General features: G+C 41.8%; 1 protein-coding gene across 1 annotated transcript; it reads right to left on the bottom strand.

The window, feature by feature from the left end:
• Positions 1-347: 347 nt before the first annotated feature.
• Positions 348-20,640, bottom strand: LOC147148578 (alpha-1,3-mannosyl-glycoprotein 4-beta-N-acetylglucosaminyltransferase C-like). The gene is made up of 7 exons (XM_086028383.1): positions 20,184-20,640; positions 19,937-20,110; positions 18,777-18,833; positions 3,879-3,968; positions 2,854-2,999; positions 2,243-2,390; positions 348-1,732 (listed from the first exon to the last, which is right to left on the bottom strand). Exons 5-7 carry the CDS (start codon positions 2,986-2,988, stop codon positions 567-569), a joined length of 1,449 nt encoding a protein of 482 aa, XP_085884509.1. The 5' UTR covers positions 2,989-2,999; positions 3,879-3,968; positions 18,777-18,833; positions 19,937-20,110; positions 20,184-20,640; the 3' UTR covers positions 348-566.
• Between the last annotated feature and the right edge of the window lie 1,076 nt (positions 20,641-21,716).

The following is a 21,716-nucleotide window of genomic DNA, read 5'->3' as shown; positions in this document are numbered from 1 at the left end:
CGACCAGTTGCTCCTTTATTCGTGGCTAGCAACAGCGCCAGGCTCATAAAGGCAATTATTCACTTTTTTCAGAAACACAGTGCTCTTGCCTTGAGCCAACTTCGTGTTGACCACACATACTGTATAAGGATTTGCAATCGTAAATATTGAAAACTTTTTAATATTAATAATCCCTCTTACCACACCTCAGACCACAGGACAGTCAGTCAGGATAACCGTTAGCTGCTTCCAATAATTGGGTCTTTGCAGACTTGTGAAAAAAGCTGAAATTTGGCCCAATTAACGGAATGTGTGTAACTTGCAATAGAAGCAGTTTGGTTTCCAAACTTCCAAAACAAGAGAGCAGACACATACAGTATAAACACATTCATGTTTTTATATTAAGAAAATATAAGGAAAGTATAAAGGGTGGAGTCTGAATAGTATTTGACACTCATTGGTGGAAAAAATGTAAAAAAAAAAAAAAAAAAAAAAAAAAAAAGTAAAAAATAAATAAATAAACAAGAAAATATACTTTTTTTTTTTTTTTTTCTTGTCCAACATGAACACACTGATGATTTAATTGGTCACTTGACCAATGGATTGCTGAGATGTGTGGTCCATATGCTAATGGTTCTGATAATGAGCCACTCTTTCTGGTTGGCTGTCACCACGATGCGCACGCAGTCCACATCAAAACCAATCTTGCGGTCCACGTCCTGAATCTCCACCCTGCCACCTCTGAACTCCCCCAGAGTGATGTAGGAGGCGCACTGGCCGTCCTGCTTGCCCTCCATGCGCCTCTGACCCACTTCCACGGCACCATGATGGAGGATGTCACTCTGTCTGTCCTCTGAACCAGTGGTGATCTTGATCCTGCTGATCTTGGCCGACTTGTTGAAGACCACCACGAAGAAGTCCCCGGTGGATGGGGGCTTGCCCCAGAAGTACTCGTCCACGGCGCTGTAGGACTTGGCGGCATCGTAGCTCTCGAAGACAGCAATGTTGGTGCACAGGTGTGCCGGCGGGTTGTCGGGAATGTCCACCGCGTCCTCCTCAAAGTCATCATCCTTTAGCTTGTTCTCGGCGCCCTTGTAGGATGAGTAGTAGCCCATGTGCTGGAAGAGCGACGGCTTGAAGCGAATCACGTCCTTCTGGGCCAGAAGGCCGCGGAAGTGGATGAGCAGCCAGTCGCACGGCATCTCCTGGTAGAACATGAGCAGGAAATGCGCCAGGCGCGGCAGGTCCCGCGCGTGGTACAGTTTCCCAATGTAGCCCAGCTTGGAGAACTCCAGCATGACCCAGTAGGATCCCTCTCGGGAGGCGATCACCTTCTTCAGCGCCGTCAGGAAGTTACGAGAGCAGCGCACGTCGTCCTCAAGCATCATGTAGAAGTCGGAGAGGTTGGTGCAGAAGTTGAGCAGGAAGGCGTAGTCCACGTTCTGCTTGGAGCGGAAGCGCACCCGGTCCTCGGGGTCGTTGTAGTTCCTCTTCAGGCCGTCCAGGGATGGGTAGTACTCCTCGGGTGCCTGGATCACCAGCAGGCGGCCGGCGATGATGTGGTGTGAGAACTTGCGGTTGATTTCCTGCAGCAGGTTCTCGCACCACAGCGAGTCGAAATCGGCCAGGTGGACCACCACCACGATCTCCTTCAGCTCCTCGTAGCTGGACTGGTCAAAGATGGACTTGATGGTCTCCAGAAGGTAGTTCCCTCGCTTCCTCTTCACAGACGACAGACCAATGGTCAGATACTCTGATGATGACAAGGAACAATTTATGCTAATCATGTTTTGACAGTGAAGATTTCTGAGGACAGTGAGATAATTCTAGGCCTACAGTGTCACGTTTACATTTGGTGTAAACATGATGCTTCACAACCTAGTGCGCAACAAACAAATGAATTCTGGCCGATGGGTCGGTTAGTCTGATGATGACAATATAGATATCACAAAAGAGATCAAATATCCAAGTGACATCGTTGTAGTGTGAAATGCTAGAACTGGGAAGTCCGTCCCTGGGCCGGACCGGCTTTGAATAGTAAGTTAGCCAGCTAATTGTCTTTAAATAAACCTCTTCCGTTAGCATCTCTCCCGCGGGGGGATCATGCAGGTTTTTTTTGGTTTTTTTTGGCGGGGCGGGGGCCGACAATGTTTATGAATATGGCCGGGGGGATCGCGGCCGGACAGGTACCCAGGTCAAGGGTGGAGGGTCGCGGCCGGACGGACAAAAAAGGGTCAAGTGCCCAGCTCTGTGAAATACACACTTTTGCGCGGCAGTGGGAATCCCGCCAGGTAGCGGTACGTCACGTTGATGGTCCCGGAGAAGTTGGACAGGTCTCTGAAGGTGTGGATGTATCGCTCCGAGCTAGCGGGATGCATCAAGGCCTCGCCCAGCTGGCGCTTTTCTGCCTCCTGTTGGAAAAATAACAATTATAATATGAACAATAAAATCCTTTCATTCAGCATGTGATACAGTGTTGGCTTATATTCAGTCGGCTACATAGGTAATGGTAACTGAAATAGTTATAGTTGTATAAACACAACTTTTTCTTTGTCCTTCATTGCGTAAAAAGAAATTCAAGACTCTTCATATCTAAAAAGACGAGGTGCCTTCAATACGTTTTGAGACTTTTTTCATGGGGAAACCTTTTTTCCTGAGACAAGCATTAAACTCTAGTCCCCTTCAAAGCACTCCCCTCCAGCTGCAATGCACTTATTATATCATTCCAACAACTTTTGGAAGACGCCCTGGAAGTTTTCCGGTGTGAACACGTACACGACCCTCGCAGTCTGTTCTTCTTTCCTCACCTTCATCTTCTCCTAATTTTGGAATAAGTGTCATGGAAAAAAAAAAGAAAAAGAAAAAAATACTCACCAACACGTATCCATCCATGTCCATGTAGAGGTTGAAGAGCAGCAGGAAGGCAGCCAGGAAGCCCAGCAGAGGCAGCGTGGATCTCTTCCGAAGACAACGCATCTTGTCTGCACACTTCCACATCCACTTCAGCATGCCGCCTCTCACTAGCGCGAATTATGACAAAGAATTCCACGCGTTAGTCTTTCATGCTCATTATCAGTTATCTCGTGTAGGGTGGAGAAAAGCACTCTGCTCTCCGTTGATTGGTCGATGGCCACCTGTGTGTTAATGATGCGTTTGTGTCGCAGTGGAAGTTATCGTTCAAACGTGTAACAAACCGACATATTGATAATTGGGACAAATTAAAGCATTTTTTTATACCTCCTTATCAAAGTCAGCAAAGGCCCAATTGTTGGATGCCTGTAAAAGATTATCCTGAGCTCTTATCCTGTGGTGTGGGGTATGATATGTTTGGGGTGATCTTTTTTCCTCCGCAATTTATACCCAACATGATCCGCAATCATGAATGTATAGCGGAGTTTTAAGGAGGGACGGGGGGGTGTTCAAGATCTCCGGGAAAATCAAGCACTTTAGCGCATATGGAATACCTCATAGAAGTATTGTGTTGCTTTTGCCTGTGACATATGGAAGCCCAAAATAGTCAAAATGAAATAAATAAAAACAACATTTTGAAATACAGTAAATACTATTTTGACAAATAGCAGACAAATATATAATATGGCCATTCAATTTTAAAATAATATATTATGAAATACATTTAATAACTATTTTTCAAAATAATTTTATCATATTACATATTTCGTAATGATGATTTGAACAATATATTACATTTTAAAATAACTTATACGTTATACGTGATGGTCATCACCTTATCTATGATTGATTTAGGGTATAGCGTTAAACTAGCTAATCAGTTGGTTAATTTATGCTCAGTTGTTTGTGATATACTTCACAATAAAAATAATTACAGGTAAGGCAAACAATATAATTTCACTGGTTTCACATGTTAGTAACAGAGTTACCTGGCTGGTGGAGCAGGGAAGGTGATGCCTGTGTGTGTCCCACGAGTGTGCTTGACCGCGTCCGTGTCTTCCAGTCTCTACACAGCTGTGCTGCGTTCACGTGGCAAAGAAAGAGCGAGAGACAAAGAGGTTGGATGTGTGTGCGGAGAGGACACATATCGCGGCATTATTTTCACGTGTTTTGTGTAGGTCTTTTTATTCTTTTCCATGAGACATAAGGACAGGGTACTTTACAATCAATTGTGTCATCGTAGGGTTAACAGGAAAGCTCCGCCTCCAGAGAGGAGAAACTGATGTTATGAAATGATAGGACAATAATGAAGAATAAACACAAGCATGAATGGCTTGTCCTTTGACACTAACAGACTCTTAATAACCAAATGCTCACATTTACACAAACCCAAAATGTTTAAATAAAAAAAAAAAAAAAAAAAATTAATTAAGTAATGATTTTTTGGTTTTTTTTCCCACTTGTTTAATGGTGCAATTTTTCTAAAAGATTGTGTCATTATTGACCTCAGTAATCTGTAAACTGTTGAAAAAAACAACAACAACATTGTCCTCCTCAATCGGCCTGGAAAATGATCTGGGATGACAATCCAAATCAGCAAAGGCCCGATGTCAGATGTCTCTAAAAAATTTTTTTTTACTGTCGCTTTGCCAGAAAATTGCAAATGTTAAAGGAGATGTCAAATGAAAAATCTTCTTTACAGTAATATGTTCTATATGGCCCTAATAGTCTAAACATGGCATTCTGATTAATATTGTATTTGTGGAATATGAATTAAGCAGGAAAATCCACCCGTTTTTATTAAGGGCACACCTTGTGAACGTGACAAGAAGACCAAAACCAGAAAATAGGTGAGCTGTGACTGGTCTGAGCCCTGAGGAACTGTGATGTCATTTTCAGTCGATGGCAAGTGGAAAACTAGCCACTCCCTGAGATGGATTAAAAACAGGAGGATTTTGGAATTGAGCAAATGCCAAATTATCCTGTGCTTTAGGGCGTATAAGCGTGAAAATTTTGCCTTCTCAATCTACTGGGAAAACAATCAAAAAGAGTAAATGTTCAGTGGAATACGTGCATACATGTGAGCTTTTTTTTATATTGTGTTGCTCATACCACACATGAGAGCAGTAAGAACAGAGAGCAATTTATTTCAAAGAAAAAATAAATAAATAAAATCGATTAAAATGTTCAATATTGGTACATGTGTACTCAGATTTACAGAGCTGAAGCCTCTTTCTTTAAAGACTGACAGGTTGATACAGCATTCCACCCTAAGATATTTTGTCGGGAGTGGCGATTGCCAGATCCACTCGTCCACAGGCCATGGTCACTTATGCTAATTACAGTAGCCGGCACACACTTGCAACGCAAAAGGAAATAAGGAGGATTTTTCTCCCCCGCTTTTGTAAAGAGCTTTCATAAAAAAACTAAGAGGGATCGAAACGTTTAAATAAACACATTAATGTGCAGCTGAGAAATCATCTTTTTTCTTGTTGCTTAGCTTCACTGAGTAAACAGAAACTTGTGGTCGCTCACAATACATTTATATGGAAATTAAGTCACGTCCGCGAATGAGTAAAATCCCGTGTGTTGACTCGACTTTATGACACATCTCTGCCATCTTGTTTGTTTTACATCGTTGCTTCTTCCTCTATTTGGTCATCTTCCACTTCTCCGTCTTTGATGACAACAACGGCGGGTGGCTCTGAATGCCAATCATCGTTTTCGTGTTTTATGGCGGAAAAGGGAGCCTCCGTCAAGGTGCCTTTCAGAGAAACGTTTCATCCCCGTTTGCGTTGAGAGCGGCGGTGCCCCGCGCAGAGGACCCCTGCACTCTCGTCGCAGCCTCATCAAGATGGATGACACACTTGTTGTAAACGCGACTCGTGCGAGGTGATTGATGCTTTGGCTTTGCTTTGACTTTGCGGGCTGTCACCTCACTGCAGGAACGCATCAATAACGCATTTAGCCTCTACTACAACATGGACGCACACAACATTGTGGACAGGCCCCGTCAATCTAATGGAATGCTAAGCGTTGCTAAAGATGCTGACATAATGTAGGATCGCAGGCACGCTGGGCAGAACAACATAAACACGGACACGCACAAAAGTGTGAAGATGTCATGTCCACATAATGTAAAATTTGAGGCAGACTAATACAGTAAGTCGCCAGAACATAAACACTGGCGCACACAACATTGGGGCGCAGTAACATGTCAGAAACTACTGGAGCCCTCTTCTCTTGTTATTCAAATTTAACGTCCTGCTTGGCCGTTATTCTCCATCCCGACTCAACGGGCCTCAGGGTAGCGCACTAAATAATGTGGGTCAGAGCCACCGCTGCCGAGGAGAGTCGATCCTCATTACCGTCAGCCACAGAAGTCGCTACTGCTCCACGTTAAACACTTTGCACCGCAGTGACTCCACCCAGGAGCATCGATATAGAATGGGGGTGGAAATGGGAGTTCCCGAACATTTACATGGAGGCATGGTACGGCATGGACTGGTGACCAGTCAGTCTCAGGGCACTCATAGACTGGTAGCCAGCAGGGTTTGAGGATTTGTCATTACAGTTAGTTTTTTTCTTTAATTTTTACATTTCTTTTAGTTTTTTATTTTTGTAAATATATGGAGTATTTAAGAGTGCGAGATAAAGAAAAAAGGTCACTAATGTTCACACTACAGGGCATGATGCCCAGCTCTGATTTTTGGTTGAATCCACAAACAAACTCAAGTGTGTTTTGCAAATACAAAACATCATTCACAAACGAATGCATTTTGTTTTGCACATAGGAAATGTACTTATCAAACAAATACATCCTGCTTCAGAAACAAATACAGCACAAAGAAACATTTCTTCAATTGCAAAAAATATCCTTCAAATGCAATATAAAATATTTGAAGTCCAAAAAAATGATCCTTCGAGTACAAACTAAAATCTTTCAAGTACAAAAAAAATATATAAAGTGGAAATCAACGCAAACATATTTTTTGGAAGAATATGTTCCCAGCAGGCCCACTAGTTGAAACATGCATTCTGATTAGTAGTGTGTTTGTGCAATATGACTGAAAATGACATCACAACTACTCAGGGCTCAGATAACAACCAATCTCGGCTCAGTTTCAGAAAACAGGTCAGCCGTGATTGGTCGCTATTCTTATTCCACAAACGCAATATTCATCACAATGCCTTGTATCAACTAGTGGGCTTACATAGAACACATTCTTGAAAAAAATATGTTTGGGTTGACTTCCTCTTTAAGTAAAAACTAAAATCTTTCAAGTACAAATAAAATCCTTGAAGTACAAAAACAGAACAACCCTCAAGTACAAAAAAAATCCTTCACGTACAAAAAAGCAATTCTACAACTACGGAAAACTGTCATGTGAGTTGGCGCTAATTTTCCGCCTTGTAGATCTAAAAACAAATGCCACTAAATCTGCGCTCCACAACAGCAGGTGGCGCTGTTGAATCAGTTTAAGGCCGTAACTACTGTCATTTATTTGCCTCCAACTTTATTCAAGTCCGTCAACAGGTGAATTTACGTTACCCACGGACACGGATACCGATTAAGTCTCACAATGAGCAGCCAACATGTGGCTGTGAGAAACTTAATGGCTGAGAGAAACTTATTTGTTTCTGAATCAGGATATATTTGTTTGCCAAGTACATTTCTTACGTGCAAAACAAAATACATTAGTTTGTGCTTGATGTTTTGCATTTGCAAAACACACTGAGTTTGTTAATCGTTGGGTGTGAGAAAACCATGTTTTTGGCATGAACTCCATTGTACCTCGCCTCTCGCCCAGAAGTCAACTGGAATAAGTTTCAGCTCACCAGCGACCCTAATGAGGATTAGCGCTCTATAAAATGGACGGATGGTTGGATGACAGTTAACGATGTGAAAAGAGGCGATGCATGAGGTGCACGTGAGCCAAAAGTGGTGTCAGAACAGCACATTCACATTCACGCTTCCATGCCAGTCGGTTTTCACGAACGTGTCAGGAAGCTAACGTGACCTATTTTCCCATTGAGTGCGGTGCGGCTGCTGTTTAAAATGCAGCGTCCTCGCTCTGATGGCCTTTGGCTGCTTTAGCGAGCATCTCGTCACAGCCCTCGTATGTTGTTCAGCCGCTAGAGTGAATATCTACAATTGTGAATATCGAGTACAATGCATGATGCTGTTACTGCCTGCACTAAATATGTGGAGACAACAATGAGTCTGTTTTCATTAGCGCCACATGACTCACTGCTGCAATAAGATTGTGTAGAACTACAAAAAGTGTAGTCCTCGGGGCATAACCATCACACACAAGAAGTTTGGCCTTGTGCTGCTGGATGATTAGTTTCATCAAACTCTGCCCACAGGCAATGACGAAAACTCAACATTTGGAGTTTTCCTTCTATTTTTCTCAATTTACAGTCATACATTTGAGTAGTAGATGTGCTTTCATATGGTAGCAATTGGACTAAAAATCCGCTTCAAACTAAAATGGCAGATTTCCTTTTCGGAGATGGCCTCTTCAGACTTTTTCTCGGGTCTACTCATCATTCCATGCAAACTTTATATTGCTAACTGAAACTGGGTTCAGGGGCGCAATCCCACCAAATTTCTGGGGCGCAATTATAGTCATACTTTGTATTGTCAAAAGTTGCAGATGAGAGCAAAGCATCAGCTCCTGATTGGAACATTATGAGCCATTTTATAACACCTAAATTCAGGGCCAGTGCTCCGGAGACAGAATTGAGGGAGGTTCCCCACACTTTGTGGGTAGAGTATATTAGCCAATTTGCATTGGCTCCCAGTCCACTTGAGATGCAATTTCAAGGTTTTTCTACTTACCTACAAAATACTGCACGGCTTAGCACCTTCCTATCTCGTCGACTTAGTAATACCGTATGTTCCGATCCGAAACCATTGGTCACAAAATGCCGGCCTTATAGTGATCCGAGAGCCAAAAAGAAGTTTGCAGGTTCTAGAGTGTTTTCTATTCGGGCACCGATGCTGTGGAATGCCCTACACACGCATATTAGAGGCACTACCTCAGTAGAAATGTTTAAAATTGACTCCCTCCATGAACTTATTAACAAAATGGCCGGAAAAACGACAGCATGCCAAATTAAAGTTTTCAATAAGTGCTTTCCAGATACATATCTATGTTGTCCATATATTCTCACGTAATGACATAATCACCCCAAAACACAGGTTTGGATTGCTTTATCAACTGTTTGACAGAATTTTAACATACAAAAGGGGATGCTGTACCCTTTTTAACCTTCCTGGTCCTGCATTTGCACTGATTGATTTTTTGGGGGCACTGCGTCGTGCACCGACATTTTAATTCACACTAATGCATCAAAATTCTGCTTGACTTTGCATCTCCGGATGATGAATGCTACTTTGCTAATCGCACCCTCATCACTCACATAGTGTACGACTGTTTGACGCTAGCCACTTCATTAGGTGCACCGGCACAATCTAAATTAATTGAACATATCTCGACAAACAGAGGTGGGCATTCCGCCCTGGGAAGGAACGGTCTGTCCGTCCATCCCAGATGGATGCCCATGTTGTGGATGGTGGGACGGAGGATGAAAACTTTTAAAAAGGAAGGCCTAAGCAAGGTAGGTTTTCCTTTGTCTCTCTAAGCGTCCCTAACCAGGTCAAGTACGGTGTTACGTTGGGTTCTTTTAAAAAGCAAGACTGCCTGCTAAGCATGCACAACAATGGAGTGCTCTTTATCATGTGCTTCCTCCCTGCAGTATTGTTCTCACAGGCATAGTCTGCCCTTTAGTGGGGGTGGTGGTTGTGGCGGGTGGACTGAAGGAATGTAAGGACTCGCTTTAAAAGGACAAGGACAAACTGGGTCAGAGGACAGAATGAATCAACCCACCAATCATTTAATGAGATAAATGAAAAAAAAAAAGTACAATAGTTTAATTCTACAAAAAAAAATCCGTGTTTTATTCAATTTATAATTAATTAATCAATTATTTGATCAAATAAATAAAATATGTACAATTGTTGATTTCATTAATATTTCAAACAAATCAAATCAATTATTTACATAAAATTAATTGATTTAAAAAAAGGACAAAAAATATGAAATAATGCTTTTTCATTAACCAATATATGGTAACCCCCCCCCCCCCCAAAAAAAAACAAAACAAGAAAGACTACCGGTACATAAATGCAACAAATATTACAAGACTCTTGATAATATAAATGCTCAGTGGGCCATAGTAAAGAATTGAGAAGGCCATACTTTTTATACCCTTGGTCTAATATGCAATATTTAGAAAGTCATCTACTACAGTAAATCACTTTTTGGCCATATTCTGCATCAATATGTGCTGTTTTTGAAATGGAAATGCAAAAATGTGTGAGCGCTGACACAGCATTTCCAAGCAACACACGTGGACGTGTGTGGGTGTGTGCGTGCGTGTGCGTTTGAGTTTGTGTTTGTGTGTGTGTATGTGTAAGTGCAATCATCAACGAGTAAACAGCCGGTCGTCGGTCCTCCCACTCGGAGACTTTTAAAGCAACTGCCGGCTTGTACGTGTTTACTTATTCATCAAAAGGTGGCGGAGGAGGAGGAGGAGGAGAGGGGAGCATGCAGTTAGTTTCTCCCCTTCCAGCAATTACTCTCGTCCCACTGATGCAGGAGGGAGTATGTCTCTTTAAAAATGCATGTTACCACATGCTACACTTTGGCTGTGATGGCCAAACAGTGAAAATAATGTCTCTGTCCTCACTGGATCTGTACCAAAATGTAACTGGCCTAAAATCCAATCGCTCTAAAGATAGCTAACTATCCCAAACTAACTAATGATAGCTTCTTTTTGGCCCAGCCTAATTCTGATATAATTCTGTTATTAACCAACAACTGAACGAACAAACAAATAAACGCCCAAACTAACTAACTATATACTTGTAGCAGCTTTTATTTATATATTTTTTATCTGACCTAAGTTTAGTGTGATTCTATTAAATGGACATTTTTATTATGAACCAACCAACCAGCCAATGAAGAACAAATCAACACACCTATTACCTGCAATTGAAACATGATTGATAGCTATTCTGAGGTGACACACAAAAATACATGCCGCACCTTTATCTGGATCCCTCCCAAAATGTGAAAGCTTCTTCATGAGTCCAGCCTAATTTTGGCAAAATCCTATCTCTAACTAACAGCAGAATGTAAAGTTTTCCAGTTTGGCACATTTTTTTTCGGTCCAATTCAGCATGTTGTGTGAAAAAATGAAAACACGTTGTCCGCATGCACTCATGGAAGCCTTGTGTCTTTCATGAATGATTCAAAAGGCGATGGAGGAGGAGCCTCTTTGTCTGGCAGGGAGACTACAATAAAGATATTTTATTCTATGAGAGCTGCTTTATGGTCCATCACGGCTGCGGGATATGACATCACCTGGGACGTGCCACTCATCCGTGAGTGCGGGCGAGGTGGTTTGATGTCAAAGTGACATTCGGCTGTTTGCCATTGAGAAACACGACAATATACGTTAATGGAAGGAAGAGGGTGTACTGGTGGGGCAACAGGGAAATACATGACATCATAAGTAGAGGAGAAGCACACATAAAAATAAAATAAGTGTGATTGCTACTTTGGGAGCTTTGCACAGGGAAGAATAAGTGAGAAGAAGATGAGAGGGAAGATGGTAGTCTCCATGGCGACAAGCCCGGTAGTGGAAGAGCGCTCGATCTCGCTCACATTTGGGGATAACACCTCCTTCTTGACAACAACTCAGGGACCTTAAGCATCTTTGATATGTTTCAAAAAGCAGTAGGGTTCTAGGCGATGAAGGAATGTGCCAAAAAGACTGGCAGACGGCTTTAGTGGGCTTCCTTTAAGAAAAATAAACAAATAAATATCCATTCATACATCAAAGAAATGCTCATGGAATATATACCCAGTAGGGTCCTGAGGTCAGCAGACTCGGGTCAAGTAGTGGAGCCCAGAGTTCAACGCAATCATGCATGCATGCATCAGTATTTCGCTGTTATGCTTCACGCAACTGGAATAAGATGCCAAAAGAACTGAAGTTAGCCCTAAATGCAATTGCTTTTAAACATCAGACTGTTGGTGTGTGAAGCAAATGTGTCCCTGTAGAGACCCGCATACACAGAAGAAAATATGATTTCACTCACAACGTAGTATTTACGAGAGTAAATGCGGTCCAGCGTGTGGGGGGCCACGGACTTATCTTTTTCTTATCTCATATCTGCAGTGGAGTGATTTGGGAGGAGGTAGAAATACAGTATTTGGGGGGGAAATGAGGCCGAGGCTTTTCGATCTCATTTCATGGAGACGTCACTAAAGATGACGTTACTTCATTAGCGCGTGTAATAAATGAAATATCTTCGTGGCTGAATTACTGCTATTACCACAAATGTCCACTTTATGTTTCACGGTTTCAAGTGGGGTTCAATGAAAGTCAGTACTGAACGTTACTCAAAACAACTTTGCAGATTCACGGGCAATCAAACAGTCAATCTCCCTCCCAAGTAGTCTGTCTCCCTGCCGAGGAGAGAGCGCATGATGACGTCTGGGGCGGACATATGTTATGAGGTGGGCGTTCAGACTGCGGTCGCGTTGCAAAAAAAAAATCTAAAAAATGTATTCAGCTCTAGCATCACATATGATTGAAAAAAAAAAATTGGAATTGCGCAGTTCAGACCACCATAAGAAAATCAGATAACAGGTCACATTTGTCTTGTATTGTATTTTGCGTTGAAATGTTGCCTTTAAATGTTTGTAACTATGTGAACCACATTGAGTTACCTTGTGTATGAAATGCGCTATATAAATAAAGCGGTCTCTTGCTAATCTAGTTCAAAGCAATATGTGTCTGGTGAAAGGAACTCAAGTACTTAGGTTAGACGACAAGAATAGTACAAATCAATAGTCATGGCATACTTTTTATTCAGATAATATGCCGGAATTTTCATGCCACTGAAATTCAATAATTCTCTTAGTGGTGCCTTGAGATATGAGTGACCCGGTTAATTCGTTTTTTTGAGAGCACAAACTTGAGATACTCAGCTGGCTTCACAATGAGCAGAAGTTTGGCAGGTAGCAAACAAGTCTTCAAAAATGACGCAACAAGCTGTTTAGTGTCACTCCAGTTGAATCTTACTGTCAAACCAAACACAGAATTACATGTGTGTTGTATAAAACAACCAAATAAGTGTGCCATAACAATATCCCCACTAGTTTAACGCTCCCACATAATGATTAAATAACGCCTTTGAAAGGCTAATGATGAGCATTGACAGTTCCGGCGTTATGATCCTTTAAGCAACTGATAATTGAACACAAATGGTGGAGCAACAAGTGCAGAGAGACAATACCGCCATACTCACCATCATATATTTATTATCATCTGTGAAAAAATGCACCTCCCTCGCGAAGGTTTCATTCCAGACCGCTTCCCCCACGCGATATGTAAAAATACAGGTAATAGAAATACCATATTTGATAACATGTTTACAAATGTACATTTACATTTACAAAAGGTTTTGATAATTAGATCCACCCTCTGGTTCAAAGTCAAAAGGCTTCTTGCTCCAACGTGGAACACAAAACCCTGAAGTCTTGAGATTTTGAGCCTTCAAAATAAATAGAGATTGATATATGTATGCATTCAGTAATAGAAAAAAAAACACTCAACCAGGGGCGGAGTCAGAACGTGGCTAATGGTTGGGCCTGAAAAAATCAGGGTTGGCCTGAATATTTCTCTCACTGAGCACAATCCTCCTGTCCCAACACAACGTATATTCAAATAAAATGGCAAACTGAATAATGTGAAGTTCAGATCTTCCTTAGACAACCACAATTATGCCATTCTTAATATTCAATAAAATAAAAAAACACAACGAAACACAAATTAAAAAACATAATTTAAAGCAACACTGTGTCATGTCAGGTTTTGTTGATTATGGCGGCGCCATGTGGACAAAAGTGGTAGTGTTTTGACAAAAATCAACCACATTTCCCATGCGTGCCAGCGCGTAGTGTCGAGAAATCCGGAGCCTTCCTTATAGCGAAAGGCGGAAGTGAATATGCTGTAAAGCAATTCAGGACATTTGTATTTTTTTGTGAGCCGGGGTTGATCCCATCCTCTTCAAAGTTGCTTTGTGCCAGTAAAAACGATACAGACCCCCTCAGGGCATGAAGTCTGATTCAACTACTGTACTTGTAAGTCAATGTTTCATCAAACCAGTTGTGAATTTGTTTTATCAAGGTCGATTTCTTGCCCAGTGCTGCTTTAATAATAATTGACTAAAAAATTAAAAGTGTATATTTTTTCATGAATCTCACTGGGTGGGCAGTCTGTCAATCTGGGTGGGCCTGTGCACACCCAAGCTCACCCATGGCTCCGCCCCTGCTCTCAACTAACTAAAAAAAAAATCTGGAGGGCTGGCGAATGTGCACATGAGGCAGAATTGGATTATTCAAGTAGATTATTAAAAACAAGAATTACAAAACCTTAGATCTCGCTGATCCTCACAGATTAAAACAGAAATGACAGCAAAAAAACGAGGATGGGATTACAAATGCACAACAAGGCCAAACATCATTTAATACTTAAAATTATGACTTTTCTTTACTTTAAAAGAGATTTCTTTTGAACATACGGTGAATACCAGCGTGTTTACGTGCATGAAATGCTTAAATTTTCAGTTGAATATTCTTGACAAAAATCATCTCTGAGGGGATTTGGGGGGAACAAGATTAGAGCTGCCAAATGCGAATCAAAAGCGGCTTTTTGGTGCATCTTTTTTTTTCCTGCCGCGCGTTATAAGAAGATTACAACGTGACATGCGACTGATGGGATAAATGCTTCTCTCTCTCACACGCGCCAGCACGTACGCACGCACGCACGCACGCACGCACACGGACGCGCGTGCACACAGTTTTCACTTGTAAAAACGACCTTCTTTTCAACTGAAAACTGCCAAAGCTCACCGCACTGAATGATGGCAATTTTATCGGCAATTTTATCCAAGGTGAGACTGGGGCAGCAAGAAAAAGGAGAGCTGCAACAAGTGACTGCGGAGTGTAACACTACACCACACACATGCAAACATCCTGTGCCATATACACCTGCCTACACGCACTATTCTACCGACTTTTAAATTGAAACCTGTCAACTCACTTTGCACTGATTGCATCATTCACAACAATGGAATGTACTGTATTTCCCATTTTTTTTTCAAGGAGACTGAGAGCAGCAAGAAAAATGGCAGGCTGCAGCAAAGGGGAGACTGTGGAGTGCAACACTGCAGCTCACATGGACACGGACTCACACTAACTATGCAGTACACTTGGGATAGACCGATTATCAGCGCTGATATTCAGCATTTTTGGCATCGGTCTTTTTTGTTTGTTTGTTTTTTATAAAGCTATCACTCAATAAGAGACCTTTTTAAAACTATGTTAACTTCAACAAACTGTTTTAGTTGACTTTATAAGAGATGCTGCTGACTGTGGGAACTCTCTTTTAATTTTAAAACAAAGATGTCAATTGTCGAAGATTAAACTAAATAAATAAATAAGAAATCTGAAAAGTTGCTCAACAAATAGAGACATTCAAGACATTTAAACCAGGTTAAGAGTTGGAGTTTTTTTTTTAATCCCACACCAAAATCTCCATTTACTAAAAATGAATATTGGCTCCAACTATCGGTTATTGGCCTTCTTGACTAACTAATAATTAGTATCGATATTGGCTCTGAAAAAAACCCCATATTGGTCTACTGTACATGCCAACACACTATTGCTATCATGTAAAACTGTAAACTGTGCCACGACATCACAGTGCCTAGGGGCTCAGGTAACAATCAATCACAGTTCACCTGTTTTCTGGGTTTAGTCATGTGATGTTTGCAAATTGACTCTGATGTAATTTTCAGTCGACAGGAAGTGGCAAAAATGGCCAACCCTGACATGGTTAAAAATGAGTGGATTTTGCTGCTTCATTCATATTTCAGAAATATAATATTACAATAATCAGAATTCCATGTTTCGACTAGTGGGGCCGCATAGAACTATTATTATTATTATTATTATTATTATTATTATTATATTATTTTAAAGAACTATTTTGACTTGACTTCTCCTTTAACTGGGTTCTGTGTAAAAGGTAAAGTATTTCTGTTTTGTATCTGCCTTTTTTTTTTCATGTTTCTGTTTCTTTTCTCTACAAAGTGAATCTGGTATAATGATGAAAATGTTTCATTTTTTTTCAGCAGGAAGATCAAGGGCAAGATCACGGAATGGGTCGTAATACATCTGGTATTATGTCATGGCCTCAAACAGGCACATTTCAATGCAGTGAATCACCTTCTGGCTTCACTGAATGTCTAAAAATAGAGCGCTACTATATCGAGTTATGCACTGTTTGACGGAACAATTGCGAGGTATATTTCCGGCTCTACTCTCGGCCTGCGAGGTAACGATGAGCAAAAGCTTATCAGCTCCGCCTGCCAGCACCTTCTTCTTTTGATCAGGTAATATCCCTTCACCGCTCTTTCATCCTCCCGCCTCCGCCGTGTATTCCCGCCTTTCACCGCCACGGCCGGGATAATGAAGCCTGCCGGGACTCCCGCTGGCCTTCCCTACCACCCCCGTTCCTTTAGCGGCACAATTAAATGAAGCTAAGTATCATCTGCTGGGAAATCGGTTTGACTTATTTGCAGCCATAACCCGTGTCAAAACACGAATCCTTCTGATTTTCAAGCGACATTTCAAAGGTTCAGATATTGGACGTACCAACAATCGCTGAACTGCCACGAGATCCCGTCTGCATATTTAAAGGACCCACGTGGTCCCAGTCGGTCCGAGTCAGCCAAATGGCGTCGAGAACAAACTTAATCTGTAACACATCACGTGCAGGTGCCGCATTCCTGACGTGGCCATATAAGGAAAAATTTTTAAAAAACAGTGTTGTGTAACTTGCGGTCCCACAGACGCAATGACATGTTCCCCATATTGTTTTTATCTCACCGATCACCACACTGTGTGTGTGTCAGTTGTTTTTTGATATTTTTTCTTTGTTTGGCGGCATGTCTGCTCATGCGGCGCCTGCGTGAAGTGAAGATTTCGTTCTCGACGCCGATTGGCTGTCACCGAGGGACGGACTGGGACCACGTGGGTCGTTTAAATATGGAGACGGGAACTCGATGGCCGTTAGGCGATGCCCAGCTCATTTTAGATTTCATAAGAGAGTGCTATTTCCTTTATGAAAAACAACCACATTTTGTGGCACTTTTGGGGAAGCTGAAATGGATTCATGTCTTACAAATTAAACTCAAAAGTCAGGGTACCACTGTAAACGATAAAATAATCACCATCACGTCATGGCTAAAAGGTAAGCAAGTGAGCAGAGTTACATTGAGTTTTGTTGGATGAGGAGATTAGTGTTAGCTAACAGTGTTAGCTTCTGCTAAGCAGCACTTACTTGATTGCTTGGAGAAGTTGCTTATGTCAGTCATTCCCAGCTACTGTACCGCGCGCATTAGTGTGTGTGCCGTGGGAAATTATCTATCCAGCCATCCATTTTCTATACTGTTTATCCTGTTCAAGGTCGCAGGTGAGATGGGGGGCGATCGGAACGGACTTCAGAGGTAAGTCGGACTACACCCTGGCCTGATTGCTTGGCAACGGCACACATGGTATGGAGACAGACAACCAATCAACCTCACAATTACATTGTCACACATACAGTACACTTGTCACTGAAAGGGAGCTGAACCCCACGCACTCAGTCAGACAAACGTTAGGGAAATTATCCAATATTACTTGATTTGTTCAGGAATTATTATAATGTACCTTTGTTCATCTATCTGACATATAGAGAAAAGAAGGACAATGAAAGGCTCATTTAACCGAAATAACTGTTCAATTAAAGTGGCCGACATTTCATATTAAGTACATTTATATGCAACACCGGTCTATGTAGTGGTGGCGGTGGGAGATTACGGGGGATATATGCATGTGGCGACTCCAAGCAGCCTTTTCGCTTCTGAGAGAAAGTGGGTGGGTTGGGTACTTGTCTGACACGCTAATGTTACGGTGGCTTGACAGTTGAAACACTTGAGTCTTGAATGCGCTTTGATCGGTTTTAATAAAACAGTGGCTTTCACGGATCCGATCTGGATGGTTTGATGGTAGCACAATATGGCATAATGAAACTGTAGCATAGTAGAAGCTAAGCGAAGCGAAGCGTATGGCGTAGCGGTCAACAAAAAATACGGCTACCCAGCCCGACTGGTAAGCAGACCTATTTAAAATTGCCCGGCATTCAGCACTTACGACATGTGACCCAAGCACCCGACCATTACCATAGCAACCAAAACACCACGTGATCTTATTTATTAATATTTCACTAGTTTTCAAAGGCTCAGATATTGGAGGGACCAACAACAATCCTACTGAATTTAAAGATGTAGTTAAGTCATAGCTCAAATAGGCCTGCATCATCTAGATAAAGTTATTTATTCATTTATTCTTTCAAAATTAAAAAGGCTTAAGGTTCCTATAGATTTTTACTAGTCACAGTTGTCAAGGTTTATGGATGTTTTATGTCAAAACAAGAATCCTACTGACTTCCAAATAAGAAAAGGTGGCTAAACATGTTTAATATGGCTGCATACGTATATGACTACACACGTGCAACTTAAATTATTATTTTTTAACTTTATATATATTTTTCAATTCATACTCAAATTCTGTGATTAGACTTATGCAACAAAATTGTGTTGCATGACAATAAAGTCTGTCCAAGTGAAAAACGCTGGATCAAAGAAGTGCATACCAATACTTTTGTCCATACAACGTAGAGTTTTAATGTCTTACCTGTTGGTTGGTGCCGTGGGTAGTGTTGTTCTGCTGGTCACCATGAGGACCAAATACCTGCAAAAACAGTAGCACAGCACTCTAGTCAGTCGTGCTACAGCTAAGGCACTAAATTCTTAGTCCATCTGCTGGATGGAATTGGTCGCAGCCACACCTGGACCCACTGCAAACGGACTGTAACGTCACCTGACAATAACGAGAACCAAAAATGCAAATTGCACACACGAACAGATTTAAAGCCTGCCTCGTCATTTTTTCGCTAAGTAAATGTAATCATCCAAATTTGGCCGAGTTTTTAACAACACTCTTATGTGTGTTTTTTTTTTCTTTGTACTGCAAACCCAACATTTAAGGTAGGTGCTAGAGGTGACAAATCCACTTCCAGGAAGTAAAAACCCTGCCACTCTTTGGCTTTAGCCACAGGTGCTTCTACTCAACCGGCGGGTAAGAGATCCTTTACTTGGCTCAAGCATCAGACACACAACCACTAGATAGCAGCAGTACACACCACAACATCCAGTCAGCCTCTGCATGGCACCAACTATTGGCCATAACTCGTTTGTCAAGGTAGCACTGAAATTAACAAAATTGAGGCTGGTTTAGGACCATTAAAAGAACATTGTGGTTGGTAAAGCTAACTAAAGCAAGAACAGTACTGCAAAATTTACTATTGATTATTTTGCCCATCCAACATCTGATTCCTTTGCGATTTTACATAAAACGAGTGCATTACCTCCATTTGCATTGCATAATTTTGTATTTTATTTTTATTCCTATTCTTGGAACAAAACTTTGTTGTACCTGCATCATACAATGAAAAGAAAGGTTTTCTATTCGATTCTATTCTATGCAGATATTGAGTGTAAAGCGGCTAGTGGGAGACTGACTATATGTTGTGAACTTGTGACTGGGCAAGATTGCATGACTTCACTTAAGACGTGCTTCACCCAAGTAATGACTTCACTCGACTTAGTTGAAATTTAGAAGGGACTTGACTCAATTGATTTTTTTCCCCCCAACAGTAATTTACTTGAAACTTGAAGGTCAAGACTCAAAACTCACTGACTTATTACTCCCACTCGTGGTAGCAACACATGGCCCAAACATGGCTGATGACTAAACACGTGACGGCATCAGGCGCAAAATCTGCAGTAACTCACGGCAATTCCCGCAACGTGCCGGTAAAAGACGAGTGATGACGCTCGGCTGTCAATCAAGATGCGGAGGAGGATGCTCTCGGGCGGTCCCGATGCTGCGGCGGCATGTCAGCTCTCACCGGGAACGCCGGAACCGCACGAAGCGTGATTATCTCTTCCTCTGCGCCGACGTGGAGACTGAAGAAGTGAGCTCAAGTCTGACAGAAGTTGGAGGAAGAAGGAGGGGCGCAGATAAAAGAGGTGGTCTCACCTGAAATGATGTGCGTGACTCCCGATGGGGAAGAGGAAGACGAGGAGGAGGGTGGGTGAAGGGGAAAGTGAAGCTCTCCTCTTTGGCTGCGACGCCGCTACATCTGCTTGTCCTAAACATCCTCCTCCCTCTATTCGTCCTCGCTTTCATCCTCTCTCTCTCTCCCTCGCTCTCTCTCTCTCTCTCTCTCTCTCTCTCCACCCCCTCTTCTCCACCACAAGGTGTCACAAACACAGTGTGTCTGCACCAAATGCCTCATTGGCTTGTCTCCTGCTGTCTATATGTGTGTGTGTGTGTGTGTTGCATCACGCAGCAGCTGTGCATTCACAATGACTTAGCATGACACCTCCCTCAATCTTGCACCTCAACGTTCCTACAATTCAGAATAGGTCAGTTCATTTGGTTCATTGCATGCCAAAATACATTTTACATTGCCTCCAGTACATTATTAAAAGGTGCGAAAGCCCTCTTAGAATCGTTATATATAATTACGGTATTGAATGCAAAGGCCTTTGCGGGGCCTCTGCATTCCAGAACACTCCGAAATTTTTGTGCATCCAAGTGAAATTGTATGTAATTTAGGGGTCCACAACTCATATAATACATACTCAGAGCCCCTGGGATCAGTAAATAATTAGCCACTAATAGCGGGGTCATTGATCACCACTAAATTGGCTGGCTCATAACACGAGGCATGAAAAAGTCTCAAGGACCCATGCCAGAAATTGAAAAGAAAGTCAGCCATTTTGGTTTACGCACTCAGTCAGCCCCCCTTTGGGAGTGTTGGGGGGAAAAAATGAGCCCCTTACAAGTTTCACTGATTGACACAAAATTGGTTGCATGTCTTTCATAACAAAAAAGTCTCGAGGACCCATTCTGCATTGAACAGCAAGTCGGCCATTTTGGTTTGAAGCAGCCATTTCGCACTCAGTTGCATCCCCTTCAAAGTAAGAAAAAACAAGCCCTAGATGCTAGTTTCAATGATCAAAATGAAATTGGGTGGAAACGTAACAGAACGCACAAAAAAGGACCCGTCCTCGGAATTGAACAGGAAATTGGCCATATTGTTTTGAAACGGTCGTTCTGAATAAATTCCATTGCAAACCCATCGAGAATTGGGCCTAAATTGGAAGTAGGTATCCAAGACATATAGGCCATGCTAAATTGTGAAGCGTTTTACCTGTGCCTTCTAATGACAAAAGCATGACATCAAATGTTTATAATTTCGAGGGCGGGTATGAAAAAGGATGTGTGAGGGACCGTTCATGGCTAGTTGCGGCTTTATTAATACAGGAGAAACTACAAAATGCATCACAACCTGTTGAATTCGGGACGTTGTTCCCAGGTTGTTCTCGTTTAAAAAAAACATTTTATCTTCATCTCGGTAATAATGTAAAGTTCTGCTTGTTTTCTGTTTATTAGCTGCACTAGGTATGTTTTAAGACACATTGTATAATTATACAACTAAAGTGAAGTAAAACGACACTATGAAGACATGTAATGGAGAGAGAAGAGTAAGGTGCCTGCAGAGCA

This window comes from Filicampus tigris, chromosome 4 (genome assembly GCF_054856515.1).
Source record: "Filicampus tigris isolate MCC_2025a chromosome 4, RoL_Ftig_1.0, whole genome shotgun sequence".
NCBI lineage: Eukaryota > Metazoa > Chordata > Actinopteri > Syngnathiformes > Syngnathidae > Filicampus > Filicampus tigris.
This window is presented reverse-complemented; position numbering and strand designations above follow the sequence as displayed.

Coding starts and splice junctions, on each gene's coding strand:
- LOC147148578 (XM_086028383.1), bottom strand. CDS start 2,988: ATGCTGAAGTGGATGTGGAAGTGTGCAGACAAGATGCGTTGTCTTCGG. Junction 2,391..2,853: donor ACATGGATGGATACGTGTTG/GTGAGTATTTTT, acceptor TTTTTCCAACAG/GAGGCAGAAAAGCGCCAGCT. Junction 1,733..2,242: donor ATTCCCACTGCCGCGCAAAA/GTGTGTATTTCA, acceptor TGTCATCATCAG/AGTATCTGACCATTGGTCTG.